General features: G+C 42.1%; 1 protein-coding gene across 1 annotated transcript in view; it reads left to right on the top strand.

Annotated features, from left to right (window-relative positions):
• The first annotated feature begins 218 nt into the window (after nucleotides 1–218).
• Nucleotides 219–17,689, top strand: part of RAD50 (RAD50 double strand break repair protein) — a 71,910-nt gene continuing 54,439 nt past the window's right edge. The window contains exons 1-3 of the mRNA XM_069483602.1: nucleotides 219–393; nucleotides 3,288–3,371; nucleotides 14,730–14,881. Of these exons, the coding sequence (XP_069339703.1) occupies nucleotides 265–393; nucleotides 3,288–3,371; nucleotides 14,730–14,881 (365 nt within the window). The 5' untranslated portion in view covers nucleotides 219–264. The remainder of the gene's footprint in view (nucleotides 394–3,287; nucleotides 3,372–14,729; nucleotides 14,882–17,689) is intronic.

Raw genomic sequence — 17,689 nt, forward strand, 5'->3', positions numbered from 1 at the left:
CGCCCCCGCTGTCGCCTGCCAGCCGGGAAGGAAGCGGTGCGGGATTCCAGCCGGAGCCCCCGCCCCTCGCTGTCGCGGCTCGCCGGTCGGACCTTGCGGCCTCCTGTGGCGGCGTCCCCGCCCGGAGCCTCCGAGCGCTGGCTTCGCGGGTCCCCGCGTCGGCGCTCGGCCTGCGTCGGCCTCACTGTTAAACCTTGCCGGGCCCCGGCCTCCCGGTCCCCGGCCTCCCGGTCCCCGGTGTTGAGACTCGAAACGTTTGCAAACATGTCCCGGATTGAAAAGATGAGCATTCTGGGCGTGCGGAGTTTTGGAATAGAGGACAAAGATAAGCAAATTATCACTTTCTTCAGCCCCCTCACAATTTTGGTTGGACCCAATGGGGCGGGGAAGACGGTAAGTTCTGAGTAGCCGCCTTCAGTTTACGGGGTCGCCACATTTTACGAATGCCGAGAATAAAATGTCCGGGGAGTTGAGAGCTCTCTTTAGGAAGGGAACTGTCCCTACAGCTGGGCTCGCGGCGGCCCAGGAAGTGCCTCGGGGCGTGGCCTGCGGGTCGCGGCGACCTGAGACGTCAGCCCGACCCCCAGTCAGGGTGTCCGGCCTGTCCCGTGGGCGAGGTTCGCGTGGGGGCCCCCCGCGGGGCTGCGGCCGCTCCCCTCGGAGCGCTCGAGGCCGACGGGAAGCCCCTTGGTCGGCGTTGTGTTGTCAGCGCGGTCTGCCTGCTCCGGGCACGGCGTCCACCCCCCAGTGGTTGTCCCCCACGGAAATTCCTTAAAAAGTTATGTCACACACGGTGGACATGTGACTAGGAAGAGTTCCTAAGTGTGCTGTCTAAACGTAACGAATGGCTCAACTTTAAAATGGAACAGATGTCGTGGGGCTTAAATGGGAAAACTATTTTTTTGTTAGGATGCTCTTACCCGGTTGAAAAGTATAGCTAGGAGAGTTCTGGTGAGGCATCGTGGCTCGAGAGAAAGCGCGGCAGTATCAGCATGGCAGGAGGAAGAGTCTGGAGGATTTGTGAAGAGTGTAGAGAGGCAAGGTTGGGAGTTGAATGCCAGACTCGTCCACTTTTATTTGTTTATGTAAAAATGTTATTTATTGAATGCCTGGTGTGGACCTAGCACAGCGCTGAGTGCACTCCTGGAGGGGTGCTGGCCCTGTACGGTGTTGACGAGAACTGGCTGCGGAATGCAGATTTCCTTACTTCATCATTTACTAACAGTGGCGAGTGACCTACCTGCTCTGTGCCTTTTTCTTCTCACTCATGTTCAGGTTATTAAGTATGAAATGTCTGATTTCCTTAGGTACTAAGTTTGACAGTTGTTATCTCTGACATTTCACCCTGACACTTCTCATTTTTATTGTGAACGCACGTCCTCGGTCTTTCAAACACATGGTTTGGCTTGTGATTATCTTTCAAAAATTTTTTTAGAGCAATTTTTGTGAAACCATGTGTAAGTAAAAAATCGGTGTTATTTTTGAATATGAGTTCCATCGTGGAACCAATGCAACGCAGGCAGCTTGAAATATCAATGAAGTGTTTGGGAAGGATGTGGCTAATGAACGCACAGTACGTCGATGGTTTGAGAAGTTCCATTCTGGTGATTTTAATCTTGAGAATGAGCCACGTGGGCAGCATGAGACCAGGGTGGATAATGATGAGCTGAAAGCTGTAGTGGAGGCGAATCCATCTCAGCCTACATGTGAATTCGCAGCAAGGTTTGGCGTTACCATTCCAGCAATGTTGGACCATTTGAAACAAATGGGCAAGGTAAAGAAGCCGGATAGATGGGTTCCCCATGAATTAAACGAGCTTCAGACGAGAAATTGTCTCGAAGCTTGCCTTTCTTTGCTGTCACAACATAAAGGTGAACCATTTCTACACTGTGTTGTTATGTGTGGTGAAAAATGGGTTTCTTTTTGACAATAGCAAGCATTTGGCACAATGTTTGGATAAAAATGAAGTGCTGAAACACTGTCCAAAACCGAGTATTCATCAGAAAAAGCTAATCGTGTCTGTTTGATGGTCTAGGGCTGGTATTATCCACTACAGCTTCTTGAAACCTGGTCTATTGATTATAGCAGGTGTGTACTACAACCATTTGGATGAAATGATGAGGATGATGCAAATTCAGCAGCTGAGATAGGTCAATAGAGATGATTGCAAATTCAGCAGCTGAGATAGGTCAATAGAGATGATTGCAAATTAAGCAGCTGAGATTGGTCAATAGAGATAGGCCAATCCTCTGCTGCTCAAACTATAGCAGCTGGACTTGGAAACCCTCTGTCATCCTCCATATTCACCAGACCTTTCACCAACTGACTACCACTTCCAGGCTTTGGGCCACTTCTTGCAAGGAAAAGTACTCAATTCTCAACAAGCTGTAGAAAACGCCTTTGGAGATTTAGTCTCGAATGGCTCTCCAGGCTTCTTTGCTGGTGGCATAAACAAGCTACCATTAAGATGGCAAAACACATGTGTTCATAGTTTAGGAACGCACTTTGATTAATTGACTGCTGCTTGTTTGAGATATAATAAACAACACTTTTGATTCAAAAATCAGACATTTCATATTTAATGACCTAAGACAGTGGGGATAAATACAGTTTCTATAGGCCAGGTGTGGTGGCTTCATGCCTGTAATCCAGTTGCTTTGCGAGGCCAAGACAAGGAGGATCATTTGAGGCCAGGAGTTTGAGACCAGCCTAGGCAACATAGTAAAACCTCTGTCTCTACAAAATTTTTTTAAAAATTAGCTAGGCATGATGGCGCTTGCCTGCAGCTACTTGGGAGGCTGAGGCAGGGGGATCACTTGAGCCCAAGAATTCGATATTACAGTGAGCTATGATTGTGCCACTGCACTCCAGCCTGACAGTGACAGAGGAGACACTGTCTCCAAAAAGAAAAAAAAGTTTCTATAGCCTGGAGTTAATATGAAAGTTAAATGGTTCGTGTATGTCAAAGTCTTTAGTATAATACTTGACACATAGGAAGCTCTATGTAACTGTTAGCCATTGTTACTAAGTTAAAGGATTTTAATTGAAAATAGAGAATTATTTTTTCCAAATCTTTAGGATATCTTCTTAATTATATAGCTTTTCTGTGAACTTACAGCAATGATTCTTTAAACAATCAAATCTTTATTATAGGTTTTATAATGCCAAATGATATCTGATTGTATCTTTTGTAGTTTCCATGATAATATTTCTATAATGAATTAATATTTTGTATATACTTCTACAGTTCTCTTATAACTAAATAATATACTTTTCTATTTGTTTAGACCATCATTGAATGTCTAAAGTATATTTGTACTGGAGATTTCCCTCCTGGAACCAAAGGAAATACATTTGTTCATGATCCCAAGGTAATGGTGCTAGTAAAATTTTATATTTTTAAGATAAAATTTTTATAGTCGTAAAAGCAATAATAGCTTATTGTAGAAAACCTGGCAATGGAAATGTATAAAGAGGGATGAAAGTCACCCATGCATAGTCTTAGCACCCGGTGATAATCATTGTTGACATCATATATTTTTATTCTCCTTTGAATACTGTTTTGCATAGCTGAGGTCATACTCTAATCTTGTTTTCTGGGGTTTTCCCCCCTACTTAACATTATCATAAAGTCCTATGTCATTAACAAATGATAGTAAATTCTTAATCTGTTGCTTAGTATGTGAGTGCTGCTTTTAATCTTTATGTTGTTTTGTATGTCTGAAATATTTTCTACTTAAAAGACATAATGTTTTATGAACATTTTAATAGTTAGATAATATTCTTAAATTCAGATTACTTTTAGTTTTTCAGTGAAATGTACCGTGATAAAGCTGGGCAAGGTGGCACATGCCCATAGTCGCAGCTACCCTGGAGGCTGAGGTGGGAGGATCGCACAAGCCCAGGAGTTCAAGGCCAGCCTGGGCAACGTGGCAATACCCAGTCTCTTGGGAGAAAAAAAAGTACCAGGATAAAAATCCTTGTGTATGAATCTTTGTTTGAATTATGGTGTTTATATTATTAGTGTTTGTCAAGGACATAGTATTTGGCCTATGGGCTTTTGTTTTTGCAATATATATGAAATGAATATATATATGGGCCAGGCACGGTGGTTCATGCCTGTAATCCTAGGACTCTAGGAGGCTGAGGTAGAAGGATTGCTTGAGGTCAGGAGTTCAAGACCAGCCTGAACAAGAGCGAGACCCTGTCTCTACTAAAAAATAGAAAAAAAATTAGCTGGGCAACTAAAAATAGAAAAAATGAGCTGTGCGTGGTGGCACGGTCTATAGACCCAGCTACTTGGGAGGCTGAGGCATTAGGATTGCTTGAACCCAGGAGTTTGAGGTTGCTGTGAGCTGGGCTGACGCCATGGCACTCTAGCCCAGGTGACAGAGCAAGACTCTGTCTCAAAAAAAAAAAAAAGAATATACAGTGACGATGTCACACCTCTCTCCTTAAACCTACCATCTGTTTTCCTCACTCCTTGATCTTGCCTTGTACTTTATTGAGAAATAGGAAGAATCAAATGTAAATTCCCTCATATTCCAATCAAAAAATCTACCAAACTACCCTACATATGTGCCCATACTTTTTTCTCTCATCTAGTATGGGCAAATTATTTATTTTATCTAAACGTCAGCCAATCCCTGGGAAGCTAGATCTCGTCGATCCCTCTTGTCAACTCAAGGATTTTGCTGTTTGGTTGTTCCTGCGCTTTCCTGCATCAGCAGTTTCCCCTTTGCAGGGTCGGTCACATCAGCTATGGGCATGCTCTGATCGCTCCAGTCTTCAAATAAAACACTCCCTTCACTCCAGTCGCTCTCTAGGTATTACCCTGTGTCTGTTCCAGTGTTTAGCAAAATTCACAAGATTTGTATGTGCTCATTGTCTTCACTTCATCACCTCCCATTTTCTCCTCAGTCTGCTCCATTCAGATTTTCTTATTATTTTCCTCCACTAAATGTGCTCTTGTAGCATCACCAGTAATCTCCATGTTGCCAGGTAGAGCGGTCAGTTTCTAATTCTAATTAGTATCTCATCAGGTTTGATACCGTTGGTTCTTCCTTTTTTAAAAAACATTTCTCTCTTGGCTTTCATGACGCCATGATCTCATGGTTTCCTCCTTATCCACTGGCCATACCTTTGTCTTTGCTAGGTCTCCCTTTGTCTTGATTTCCAAATGCCAGTGTGCCCCAGGAGTCAGTCTTCTGTGTACCAATCCTCTTCTCTGTCTCCTCTCTTGGGTGATCTCCATCTCTTGGCTTTAAGACCTGGTTATGTGCTGATGACTCCCACATTTATATATTTGGCCCTGACTTCTTTCCTAAACTCCAGACACATACGTCCAGCTGTTTGGATATTTAATGGGCATCTCAAATTTAACAAGTTCAAAACAGAACTCTTGATTACCTGTTCATCCATCCCTCCTACGTTCTCAAGCCTGCTGCTACCTCAGTACTCTCTGATTTAGTAAATGATGTCATCCACACGGTTACACATAAGCAAAGCCTGTGTGTCATCCTGGGTTGATTCCTTCATCTCACCCTGTTTCCAATTCATAGGCAATTTTTAGCTGCCTTTCTAAAATATGTCCAGAATTTGTTCAGTCTGTCACCACTGCTTTCCTGTTTTAAGCCGCTGTCATCTTCCCTTTGAACTATTACAGTAGTCTCCTAACTTGTCTTCCTGCCCTCATTTTTGAGATTGTCTCTTTTTCACACAGTAATCAGAGTTATCTTTTAAATTTTTATTCATTTGAGAGGAAGTGAGTTAAAATCTGGGAGAAGAACATTCTGTTCATTGTTAATGCTCACTGCAAAGCCCCCGAGGTAGAAGCATGCTTGGTGTGTTCTAGGAATCACAGGAGGAACAGAGTGGTGAAGGGGAGAATGGTAGAAAATTAAGTTAGAAATGCAGATGGGTCTTTGGATTCTATTCTTATTTAAATAGAAACCTACTGGAAGGTTTTGAGCAGGGAAAGGACATGATCTGATTTATGTTTAAAAGTGATCAGTCTGGCTGCTGAGAAAACTTATCTGTAGGTAGCAAAGGTAGGAGCTCAGAGATAAATTAAGGGGATTTTGTGATAATGCAGTTAAAAAATACTGGTGGCTTGGTGAAGGTAATGGTAGAAGTGGTGAGAAATGTTTGGATTTGGGATGTATTTTGAAGGTACAACCAACAAATTAGCTAATGGCTTGGATAATGATGTATGAAAGAAGTAGAAACATCAACATAACTCCAAGGGGTTTTTTTTTTTTTGCCTTTTATTGGAATAGGGGCTCTCTGGAAAAAGAGATTTGGGTGGATCTGGTTTAAATAAGTAAATTAAGAATGTGTGTTAAATATCCAAAGGAGATGTCTAGTTGGCAAATACAAGTCTGTTCAGGGAAGAGGTTAGCACTAGAAAAAGAAAATGAGGAATCATTGATATATACAGTTGGTTCTATATAGTTAATTTTTAAAGCCTGATGAGATCAAATAAGGTGTGAATATGGACTAGATATCCAAAACCTGAACCTGGAGCACTAGAGCTAATGAATTTCGAAATTGGGAAGAGGAGGAGACACAAGCAAAAGACACTAAAAGAGCAACTAATAAAGTAAGAGGAAAACTGGGAGTCATTGACTGTGTCACATTTGTTGGTGGCTCAAGCAAGAAGAGTGTTTGGATATATTGGAGTCCTTTGCTGCTCTTGACAAAACCCGTTTCAGTAATCAGAAAAGAGGACATAAGGAAGTGAAACACAGTTATTTTATGAGTTTTGCTGTAAGTGGAAGCAGAGATAGGACAATAGCTGAAGAGGTTTGCAGGGATAAAGGAGAGTTTTGTTGGTTATTGTTCTTGGCTTTTTGTGCTTTTAAAATTGGGATGTACTAGAGCAGTGGTCCCCAACCTTTTCGGCACCAGGGACCGGTTTCATGGAAGACAATTTTTCCACGGACGGGGGTGGGGAGATGGGGGGTAGGACACAGAGCTCAGGCAGGGATGCGCGGCCCGGTTCCTAACAGGCTATGGCCCCGGGGTTGGCGGCTGTTGCTAGAGCATTTGTAGACTGATGGGAATGACTCTGGAGGGAAAAAGTGATTCAGAAGAGAGGATAATTGAAGAGCAAAATGCTTGAGTAGGCAAGAGAAGGATCCGCTGCCCAACTGGAGGGGTCAGCAGGAACATGTCCTGTTTATTCAGTGTAACAGGGTGGCAGCCAGAGCAGGTGATTGGTAACTTTAGTGGTGAAAGAATGAATAAGATCTCTTTTGACTGTTTCTGTATTCTCAGTGAGAAAAAGAAGTGAGGTTATTGGCTGAGAGTGGGAAAGGGGTTGATTGAGCCTACAAAAGATATGAGTAGTTTTTACCTCGGAGAGTAAATTGATAAAGGGAAGTGTTTTAGGATTACACGACAGTGTCAGGGGTTCCCTTGAGGTTTGTGTGTGAAAATGTAGAGAGACTGGTCGTAATGGTTGTGTGTGTGCTTTCAGTCTTGTTCAGATGCTCAATGGCAAGTACTAAATAAGCTGAAAAGTTGGATTTAAACAAAGTTGGGAATTTGCCTGGTAAATACAATAAAGGGAGTGAAAAGCAAGGAATCGACTATATTCTTAATAGATTTACTTATTTGATCAGTCCCCTTGATGTGATGAATCTTCCATCACTGCACCCGGGCTCCAGCACCCCACACGGGGCTGACTCTGCGCCCATACGCCAGCCTTCCTTGCCTGGCTTAGACTCTGCTCCTCATTCTGGCGCCCTCGCACGATGCTCTCCCGTTCTGCTCAGGCTCTGACTTCCCCGCCGGCTCACCTCCCCACCCTTAGTCTGACACTCCACACCAGGTGGCCTCTTGCAGCCATGCTCTCTCTACTGTGTGATCTGAACCCCCCCAGATCTGAGTCACTGTGGCTCTTCGCAGTCTGATATTTTATACCAGCTGGCTTCTTGCAGGGATGCCGTCTCCACGCTGTGATCTGAATCCCCCCAGCAGACTTAACCCTCATGTCGACCCCCTCCTTGTTATCGGGCTCCAAATCTCCACACTGTGCCTCCCCGCCAGTGTGGACACTCTCCTCCTGAGCTGGGTCATCCCTACTCATGAATTCCCCTTTTGTCCTGCTTGAACCTCCAGTATCCTTGGACTCTCTAAACCTGTCTGTGCCCAGCTGTTTCCCGTGAGGATACACTTCTCAGCCTACTCCAGCTCATTTATCCCACTCTGGGCTGAGTTACTATGGCCTCCACCTTCCGCCAGCATGAACACACGTACCTGCTTCTGCCCCACCTAATGGCACCTAGGACTGGATTGTTTGGAAAGGGGAAGGGCTTATTTTACTTTTAATTTTATTCATTTGGATAGAAATCATTTGGAAGCGTAATACAGATTTCTTTGCCTTAATAAATTACTAAATCTAAGTTACTCTTTTTGAAGTGATTCTTCCTCAGTGAGAATGTACACAACAGTATTGTGATAGAAATGCTAAAAGATAGTCCTTACTTGAATTCCATTTACTAATTTGATATTTGCCAGATAGCTAGATGCCATGGAGAGTGATTATGTATATTTGGCTTGCTAGTCAGGAACATTGTAAACAGATTAATTTTTGATGCATATATGCATAGCTCCTTAGTTTAACTGTTGTGGATTAGCCCTCATTAGCTGCCCTCTTTGGGATAAAATGACAGAGTCAGGTCCCTGGGCTTTCAGAGCTTTATAATGACCTCTGGCCATCTCCTCACTGAAATATCTATATCCTGAGAGGCTGTTTCGGAGCAGCCCGGCCCGTGAGTTCTCCCTCTTTACCTCTATCCTGAAGGCTATAATCCTTGTCCAGACTGCCTTCCTATCTCTCCTGGATCATTCCCTGCTTTCTGTCTTGCCTCAGCTCAATCTGTTCACCCTGAAGACAAAGTAATTCTTCTAAAATGCATATCTATTGCATAGGATTCCCCTGGTTCAAACCTTTTAGTGGCTTTCCATCACCTTAAGTCCAAAACCCTTGACATATTTCAGAAGGCCCTTAATTTCTGGAACATTTTATGACTGTACTCCTCTTCTTCCTACTTTCTGCACCAAACATTATAAAATTGCTGTAGTTGCTCAATGACTCAGATCTTTTCATCTGGCTAACTCTTACTCATCTGTCAAGTCTCGATTAAACATTCACTTCCTTTAGAATACCTTCCCTGACCTCTCCTAGATAGATTAGATGCCCCTACTTTGTACTCCCAAATCACTCTATACCTCACTTATGATGATGTTTAATGTACCTTCTCTACTCTTTTGTTTAACCTGTCTCTCTTCCATTCTCCAAAGGGGAAAAGTCTGTTACTTCAAACCAAAACAACATATGAAAGCTACAGGCTGGACATGGTGGCTCACACCTGTATCCTAGCACTTTGGGAGGCTGAGGCAGGAAGATCAGTTGAGGCCAGGAGTTCAAGACCAGCCTGGGCAATAGCGAGACCCCAGCTTTACAAAAAATAAATTAGCTGGACTTCGTGGCACAGATCTGTAGTCCCAAGAGTTTGAGGTTGCAGTGAGCTATGATGATGCCACTGCACTCTAGCCTGGGCAACACAACAAGACCCTGTCTCAAAAAAAAAAAAAAAAAAAGGTACAAGGTGCTTAATAAGTATTTGTTGAATGATTAATTTACTTAATAGCAAAGTTAGGCCAGGCGCAGTAGCTCACGCCTGTAATCCTAGCACTCTGGGAGGCCGAGGCGGGTGGATCGCTCAAGGTCAGGAGTTCGAGACCAGCCTGAGCAAGAGCGAGACCCCATCTCTACTGAAAATAGAAAGAAATTATCTGGCCAACTAAAATATATATATATAGAAAAAATTAGCCGGGCATGGTGGTGCATGCCTGTAGTCCCAGCTACTCGGGAGGCTGAGACAGTAGGATCGCTTAAGCCCAGGAGTTTGAGGTTGCTGTGAGCTAGGCTGACGCCACGGCACTCACTCTAGCCAGGGCAACAAAGTGACACTCTGTCTCAAAAAAAAAAAAAAAAATAGCAAAGTTAAATTTATGCCAAAAAGTCACTAAAAAGTCAACAAAGGATGTTTTATGATTTAAACAAAAGCAGAACCCAGGACTTCTGATTTTGATTGCAAGAGAATAATGACTATCACACTTAGACCCTCAAGATGAACAATTGTAAAACTGGAAAAAATATTTGAAGCAACTGTTTGTGGGCATTTGCAGCTTTGATAGAATCAAGCTGAGCTGTCAAAATTAACTGCCTGCTAGAACAGAAGTCAACATATTTTAAAGGAAGTCTGTACAGTCTAAACTCTCAATGTAATATCCACAATGTCCAGGATATAATAAAAAATTAATGGATATATGCAGAAGAAAATGTGATCTGTAACTAGAAGGGAAAAAAGTGAATAAAAACAGACCCAGAGATGACATAGATATTAGAATCAGCAGACAAGGATTTTTTTTTTTTTTCCTTCTGAGACAGAGTCTCACTCTGTTGCCCGGGCTAGAGTGCCGTGGCGTCAGCCTAGCTCACAGCAACCTCAAACTCCTGGGCTCAAGCAATCCTACTGCCTCAGCCTCCCGAGTACCTGGGACTACGGGCATGCACCACCATGCCCGGCTGATTATATATATATATATTTTTTTTTTTTTTTTTTTAGCTGTCCAAATCATTTCTTTCTATTTTTAGTAGAGACGGTGTCTCGCTCTTGCTCAGGCTGGTCTCGAACTCCTGACCTCGAGCGATCCTCCCGCCTCGGCCTCCCAGAGTGCTAGGATTACAGGCGTGAGCCACTGCGCCCAGCCAGACAAGGATTTTAAAAACTATGATAGGTTCAAGGATTTAAATGAAAAGATGGACATAATGTGTGGGAAAAGATTTAAACGGAAATAAAAACCATAAAAAAGACCCAAGGAGCTCAATGCTCCACAAGCAGCACAAACACACCTATGTTGCATCTTATATTCCCGTTGCTCAGAACTAAAAATGAAAAGAGAATCTTAAAGCAAGAGGAAAAAGTAACATGCAAAAGGTAAGAATAATAAGTGTGATTGCTGATTTCTTATCAAAAACCATCCAAGCCAGAAAAGAGTGGTACAGGATCTTTAAAATCTTGGGAAATGTAAGTCAACCTAAACTTCTGTATCCCGTAAAACTACCCTTCAAAAATTAAAGATAAAGTGGGCATGGTGGTACATGCCTGTAGTCCCAGCTTGGGAGCCTGAGACAGGAGGACCTATTGAGCCCAGGAGTTCGAGGCTGCAGTGAACTGAGATCATGCCACTGCACTTCAGCCTGGATGACAGAGTGAGACCTTGTCTCTCAAAAAAGAAAAAAAATAAAGGACAAAATAGAGAACATTTTGAGATTTAAAAACCGGTAGAGGTGATTTGTCACAGACAGGCTTACACTACAATAATTATTAAAGGAAGTTTTTGAGGCTTGAGGGAAAATGATACTAAATTAGTCCTAGAGTAAAAGTTGCTCGAGATCTCCCCTTTTATAAACCTTAAAAGCAAAGGTTCGGAAGGATCAAACTCTTACTCAAGACAGTGGGTTCCCAAGCTTTTTGGCACCAGGGACCAGTTTCACGGAAGATAGTTTTTCCATGGAAGGGGTTGGGGAGATGGTTTTGGGGTGATCCAAGGGCATTACATTTACTGTGCAGTCAAACCTCTCTGCTAATGATAATCTGTATTTGCAGCCGCTCCCCAGCACTAGCGTCACCACCTCAGCTCCACCTCAGCTCATTAGGCATTAGATTCTCATAAGGAGCCACCCCCTAGCTCCCTCGCATGCGCAGTTTACAGTAGGGTTCTCCTATGAGGATCTAATGCCACCACTGATGTGAAAGGAGGCAGAGCTTATGCGGTGATGATGCTTTGCTCTCTTGTTGGCTGCCTACCTCCTGCTGTGTGGCCTGGTTCCTAACAGGCCACTGATCTGTACCAGTCTGTAGCCCCGGAGTTGGAGACCATAGACTCAAGAAGCTTAACTGCATGCCAAAACAAAGTTCAACACTCATTAAAAGAATAAAACAAAATACTTCACTCAATGATGTAAAATTCACAACCAAAAGTTACCATGTGCCAGGTGAGATGGCTCATGCCTGTAATCCCAGCATTTTGAGAGGCCGAGGTGGGAGGATTGCTTGAGGCCAGGAGTTCAAGACCAGCCTGGGCAACAGCAAGATCCTGTGTCTACAAATATAAAAATAAAAAAATTAGTTAAGCATGGTGGTACATACCTATAGTCCCAGCTACTCAGGAGGCTGAGGTAGGAGGATCGCTGGAGCCCAGGAGTTCAAAGCTGCAGTGTGAGCTATGATCTCAACACTGATTCTGACCTGGGTGACAGACTGAGACCCGGTCTCCAAAAAAAAAAAAAAAGTTACCAGGCATGCAAAGAAGCAGGGAAATATGACCCATGACCAGGAGAAAAATCAGTCATATGAACACATCCAAAAAGAAAGAGGTGATAGAATTCATAATTAGGAACCTTAAAACATTATTATAAATCTTATAAATATACTCGTGGATATCAAGAAAGCATAAGCATAGTGAGAAAAATCGAAGATACAACAAAAAAAACTGAAATCAAAAGGAATAAGAGTGTTTTTATATATAATGGGTAGAAATAGGTTAAAAGTAAAAGAATGGAAAAAATATACTGTGGCAACTAATAGACGAGGTAACAATGTTAATATCAGACAGCAGACATCAGAACCAAGAGTATCACTAGAGTAAAAGTAAACATGATGACAAAGGCGTCAGTTCACCAAGAGGACACAACAATTTGAAATGTGGGCAAAAACATATGGAACTGAGGCTGGGAATGGTGGCTCATGTCTGTGATCCTAGCACTTCGGGAGGCAGAGGTGGGAGGATCGCTTGAGACCAGGAGTTCGAGGCCACAGGAGGCTATGCCGCCATTGCATTCTAGCCTGGGGAGACAGAGCAAGACTCGGTCTTAACAAACAAAAACCTATGGAACTGAAAGGAGAAATAGACAAATACACAATTTAAATTGGAGAACAAAACTCCTCTCTCAGTAGAGAAACAGAAGTAGACAAAATATCAGTAAGGATATGGAAAATTGTAATACTATTAACCAAGTTACCGTCATGGACATTTATAGGGCATTCCATTGAACAACAGCAGAATACACATTGTTTTCACATACATGTGGAACATTCATTAAGATAGACCAATATTCTGGGCCATAAAACAAGTGTCAGTAAATTTACAAGAATTAAAGTCATACGGAGTGTATTCTCTGACCACACCAGAATTAAGCTAGAAATCTATAGCAGAAAAATGTCTGGAAAATCCCTAAATACTGGAAAATTAAGTAGATATCTAAATATTCCATGGATCAAAAAATAGGGTTATTAATTGGCCTAATTTTAATATTGTTGTGTCTCAGGGAATAGGGAGGCTCCAGGATGGAGAGAGATGGGGGAACAGTTCGAACCCATATCACATTTATCGATTAAGTTCACTCACTGGGTATGGTTCGTGGCTCCCCAAAATATTACAGTGGTAACATCAAAGATCACTGATCCCAAATCACTGTGACAGATATAATAATGAAAAAGTTTGAAATATTGTGAGATTTACTAAAATGACACAGATGTAAAGTGAGCACATGCTGTTGGAAAAATGGCACTGATAGACTACTTGCTGAACGCAGGATTGCCACAAACCTTCAATTTGTAAAACAAAACAAAATGTAGTATCTGCGTAGCACAGTAAAACAAGGTGTGCCTGTATTTGATAGCTGTCGTAATAATAATTCAGGTAAGAAGCACTAGATGCTTAAAGCTGGTGGAGAGAATTTGATGAAGTGGGGAGAGTTACATGCTCTCAATACATCTCTCCCCCAAATGCTGATTAGTTGTAAAGGAAGAAAAATTTTTCTGGGGAAGCTGTCAGATACGCATTTGTCAAGAGACTGCAGTTAATACCCCCAGTAATGAGATAAATTGAAATTATGCCCTGATGGGATGCAATGAAAGGAACTCATCACTTCTGTAATATTCCAGCCAAAGATGCGTAATCTGATCGTAGTCATGAGGAAATTACACAGACCCAAATGTTGGGAGACATTCTACAAAATAATGGCCTATAATTTTCAAAATCAATCATGAAAGTCAAGGAAAATCTGAGCAACTATTCCAGACTGAAAGAAACTAAAGAGACAGGACCACCAAATACAATGTATAATTCTGAACTGGAACAAGTGACAAAACTTGAATGGGATCTGTGGACTACATGGTAGTAATATATTAGTATCAATTTCCTGATGTGTATGGTTGAAAATGTCCTTGTTCTGTAGGAAATACTGGTGATGGGACATCAGGTCAGCACCTTGATGCTCATATGGTTTGGGGGGTGAGGAAGTTATGTGTACTGTATTTCTACTTTTCTATAAACTTGTGGGTTTTTTTAGTTTTAAAAAACATTTTTGGTGCTTAGACAAAATGGATTTATTTGAAAAATCCACATACTTGATCTACTTGATCTCCTAATAGTGCTGTATGAAGGAGGTAGATAATATCATTTTAGTAAATCAATTAAACAGTATTCTTTTCCTCTCATATTTTGAATAGCATGTAAAAATCACTCATTTTGGATGTTTACCTTTTTTTTGTTTCCTCATTTTGGGTAAGATTGCTTATGCCTTTCCTTTCAGAACTAACATTCTGGTGCTTATTGAAGCATAATTTTTCTCTATTTAACCTTCAAAGGTTGCTCAGGAAACAGACGTGAGAGCCCAGATTCGTCTGCAGTTTCGTGATGTCAATGGAGAGCTTATAGCGGTGCAGAGATCTATGGTGTGTACTCAGAAAAGCAAAAAGACAGAATTTAAAACACTGGAAGGAGTCATTACTAGAACAAAGTAAGTGTTTTTATTGTATTTGAATGTCTGGTTCATTTTTGTCTTTCAGGTCTATAGGACTATAGTTTTTTCCTATTTATTTCAGGGGAGCATATTAATTTGTTTTCAACAGACTTTAATATTTAGAGCAGTTTGGAGTTTACAGCAGAATTAAGCAGAGAATATGCTGCCTGCTCCTACACACAGTCTCCTCCACCGTCAACATTTAATTTTTTGTTGATACTATTTATCAGTCAAATAGGATGCCCCTGTTAAAGATTTAGTGATAATGTTTCATTCCCTTGAGTAAGTGACGAACAATTGCTGAATTGAAAGTGCATAATCACTCAAATACAGGTTGAATGAATAAAAACACGCTCGTGTCACGCGTAGGGGTGGGCGATTGAGAAGCAGACAAGCAGGAGGGGGATCATTCTTCCCTTCCAGCCGTCACCGCCAGAGGCAGGTACCATCTCCTGACGGGTGTGGGTTTTGGAACTGGGCTACCTTGGACTCAAGGCTCTGTCCTTCATGAGCAAATGAGTTAACTGTTCACCTTCCTCCCTTCCCTTTTATTTATCTGTTTAATTAAATGATTCCTTTATTTAACCAATAATGTTTAGCACCTGCTATGGGCTAGAGGCGTTATACTAGCAACTGAATTCTCAAGCATGTTCCTTTCGTTGGCGTTTAAACATACTCAGGCATGTCTCATACACTCAGATTTTATTCCATTCCAGTTACTCTTCTTCTTTAGAGTCGGTCTTCTCAAAAGAGTTGATACATTTCTTTACCTCCTGCTCACCCCTGCTCCAGCCTCACTCTTCCACTGAAACAGCTCCAACTAAAGTCACTATAATAACCTCTGTGTTTTTTTTTTTCTTTTCTTTTTTTTTTTTTTTTGGATATAGTTTCTCACTCTGTTACCCTGGCTGGAATGCAGAGCTCCGACCATAATAGCTCACAGCAACCTCAAACTCCTGGGCTCAAGCGATCCTCCTGCCCTCAGCCTCCTGAGTAGCTGGGACTACAGGCGTGAGCCTCCATGCCTGGCTAATTTTCAAAAAATTTTTTGCAAAGACTGGATCTCGCTGTGTTGCCCAGGCTGGCCTGAAGGAGAGCTTCCCCCTCAGCCTTCCAGAGTGCTGGGATTACAGGCATCAGCCACCATGCCTGCCATAACCTCTGTATTTAGTTAGGATAATGCTACTGCTGTACAAAGTAGCATAGTGAGCCTGTTTTTTCACTGTAAAATAGGTGCTCATCATCACTGTACATACCTTAGAAAGATGTTGTAAAGATTGACCTGATGCATACAAAAAATGATTAATATGTACTAATAGTTCATGGATTAGTTTTCTATGGCAGCTATAACCACAAGCTTAATGGTATAACACAAATTTATTGTCTTGTAGCTCTATAGTTTAGAAGTGTGAATTGGGCCTCATTGAGCTAAAATCAAGGTGTTAGCAGGGCTGTGTTCCTTTCTGGAGGCTCTAAGGGAGAATCTGTTTCCTTGCTCCTTAGGTCCTTTAGAGGCCACCCACATTTCTTGGCTCATGGCCCTCTTCTTCCATCTTCAAAGCCAGAAACAGTGGGCATAGTTCTTGTATCGAGTCACTCTGACCTCTCCTTCTGCCTCCCTCTTTCACATTTAAGGACCCATGTGATTACACTGGCCCCATCCAAATCTCTCTATTTTAAGATCAGATGGGCCAGGCATGGTGGCTCATGCCTGTAATACCAGCACTCTGGAAGGCCGAGGCAGGAGGATCTCTTGAGGTCAGGAGTCTGAGACCAGCCTGAGCAAGAGGGAGACTCCATCTCTACTAAAAATAGAAAAAATTAGCCAGGAGTGGTGGCACACGCTTGTAACCCCAGCCACTTAGGAGGCTGTGGCAGGAGGATCACTAGAGCCCAGAAGTTTGAGGTTGCTGAGAGCTAGGCTAAGGTTGCAGCACTCTAGCCTGGGCAACAGAGCAAGACTCTATCTCAAAAAATAAATAAATAAATAAATAAATAAAAATAATAAATAAATAAATAAATAAATAAATCAGATGAGTAGCAGTTTAATTCCATCTGTAATCTTAATTCCCCTTTGCCATGGAATCTAACATTCACAAATTCAAGGGATTAGAATGTGGGCATCTTTGGAGGACCATTGGTCTATGTACCGTGGCACAGTAAATGGTACTTGTTAATCACTTCTTATTTGAAAATTGCTTTTTCTAGACCTCCATGATACAACACTGTTCCCTCTTTCCATCACAGCCATATCCTACTTTATTTTACCCAGCCAGTAAAGGTTGGAGTCCCAAAGGCTCAGTCCTATATCTTTTCTTGGTTATGCTCTACATTTTCTTCCCAGATAATCTCATTCACATCCATTGCTCCAATTACTCTGTGTTCAAAGGTGACTCACAAATCTGTATCTCCAAACCAGACCTCTGTTTTCAGACTCAAGTATCCAACTGCCTCTCTCATTTTCTACCAGTTGTTTCAAAGACAACTCAGATTCAGTGTGTCTAAAACCAAACTCAAACTCATGATTCCTTCTCCATGACTCTCCTTAAATAACCTCCAACAACCTGGTCCTCTTGCAGTATGCTTCATCTCAGTGAATGACACTGCTCTCCATCCAGTGACGCTGGCCAAGAACTTGTCTTGATACCTTCCTTGCCTTCCATGTCCAATCTATTACCAAGTCCTATGCATTTCATCAAAATGTCTCTTGAATCTGTTTCCATCTCTACAACGACCATTCTAGTGCAAGCTACCAAAATCTTTCCCTGTTCTAATGTGATAACCTCTTGGTCTATGTCCATTGTA

The sequence above is a fragment of the Eulemur rufifrons genome, chromosome 10 (assembly GCF_041146395.1).
Source record: "Eulemur rufifrons isolate Redbay chromosome 10, OSU_ERuf_1, whole genome shotgun sequence".
Taxonomy (NCBI): Eukaryota; Metazoa; Chordata; class Mammalia; order Primates; family Lemuridae; genus Eulemur; species Eulemur rufifrons.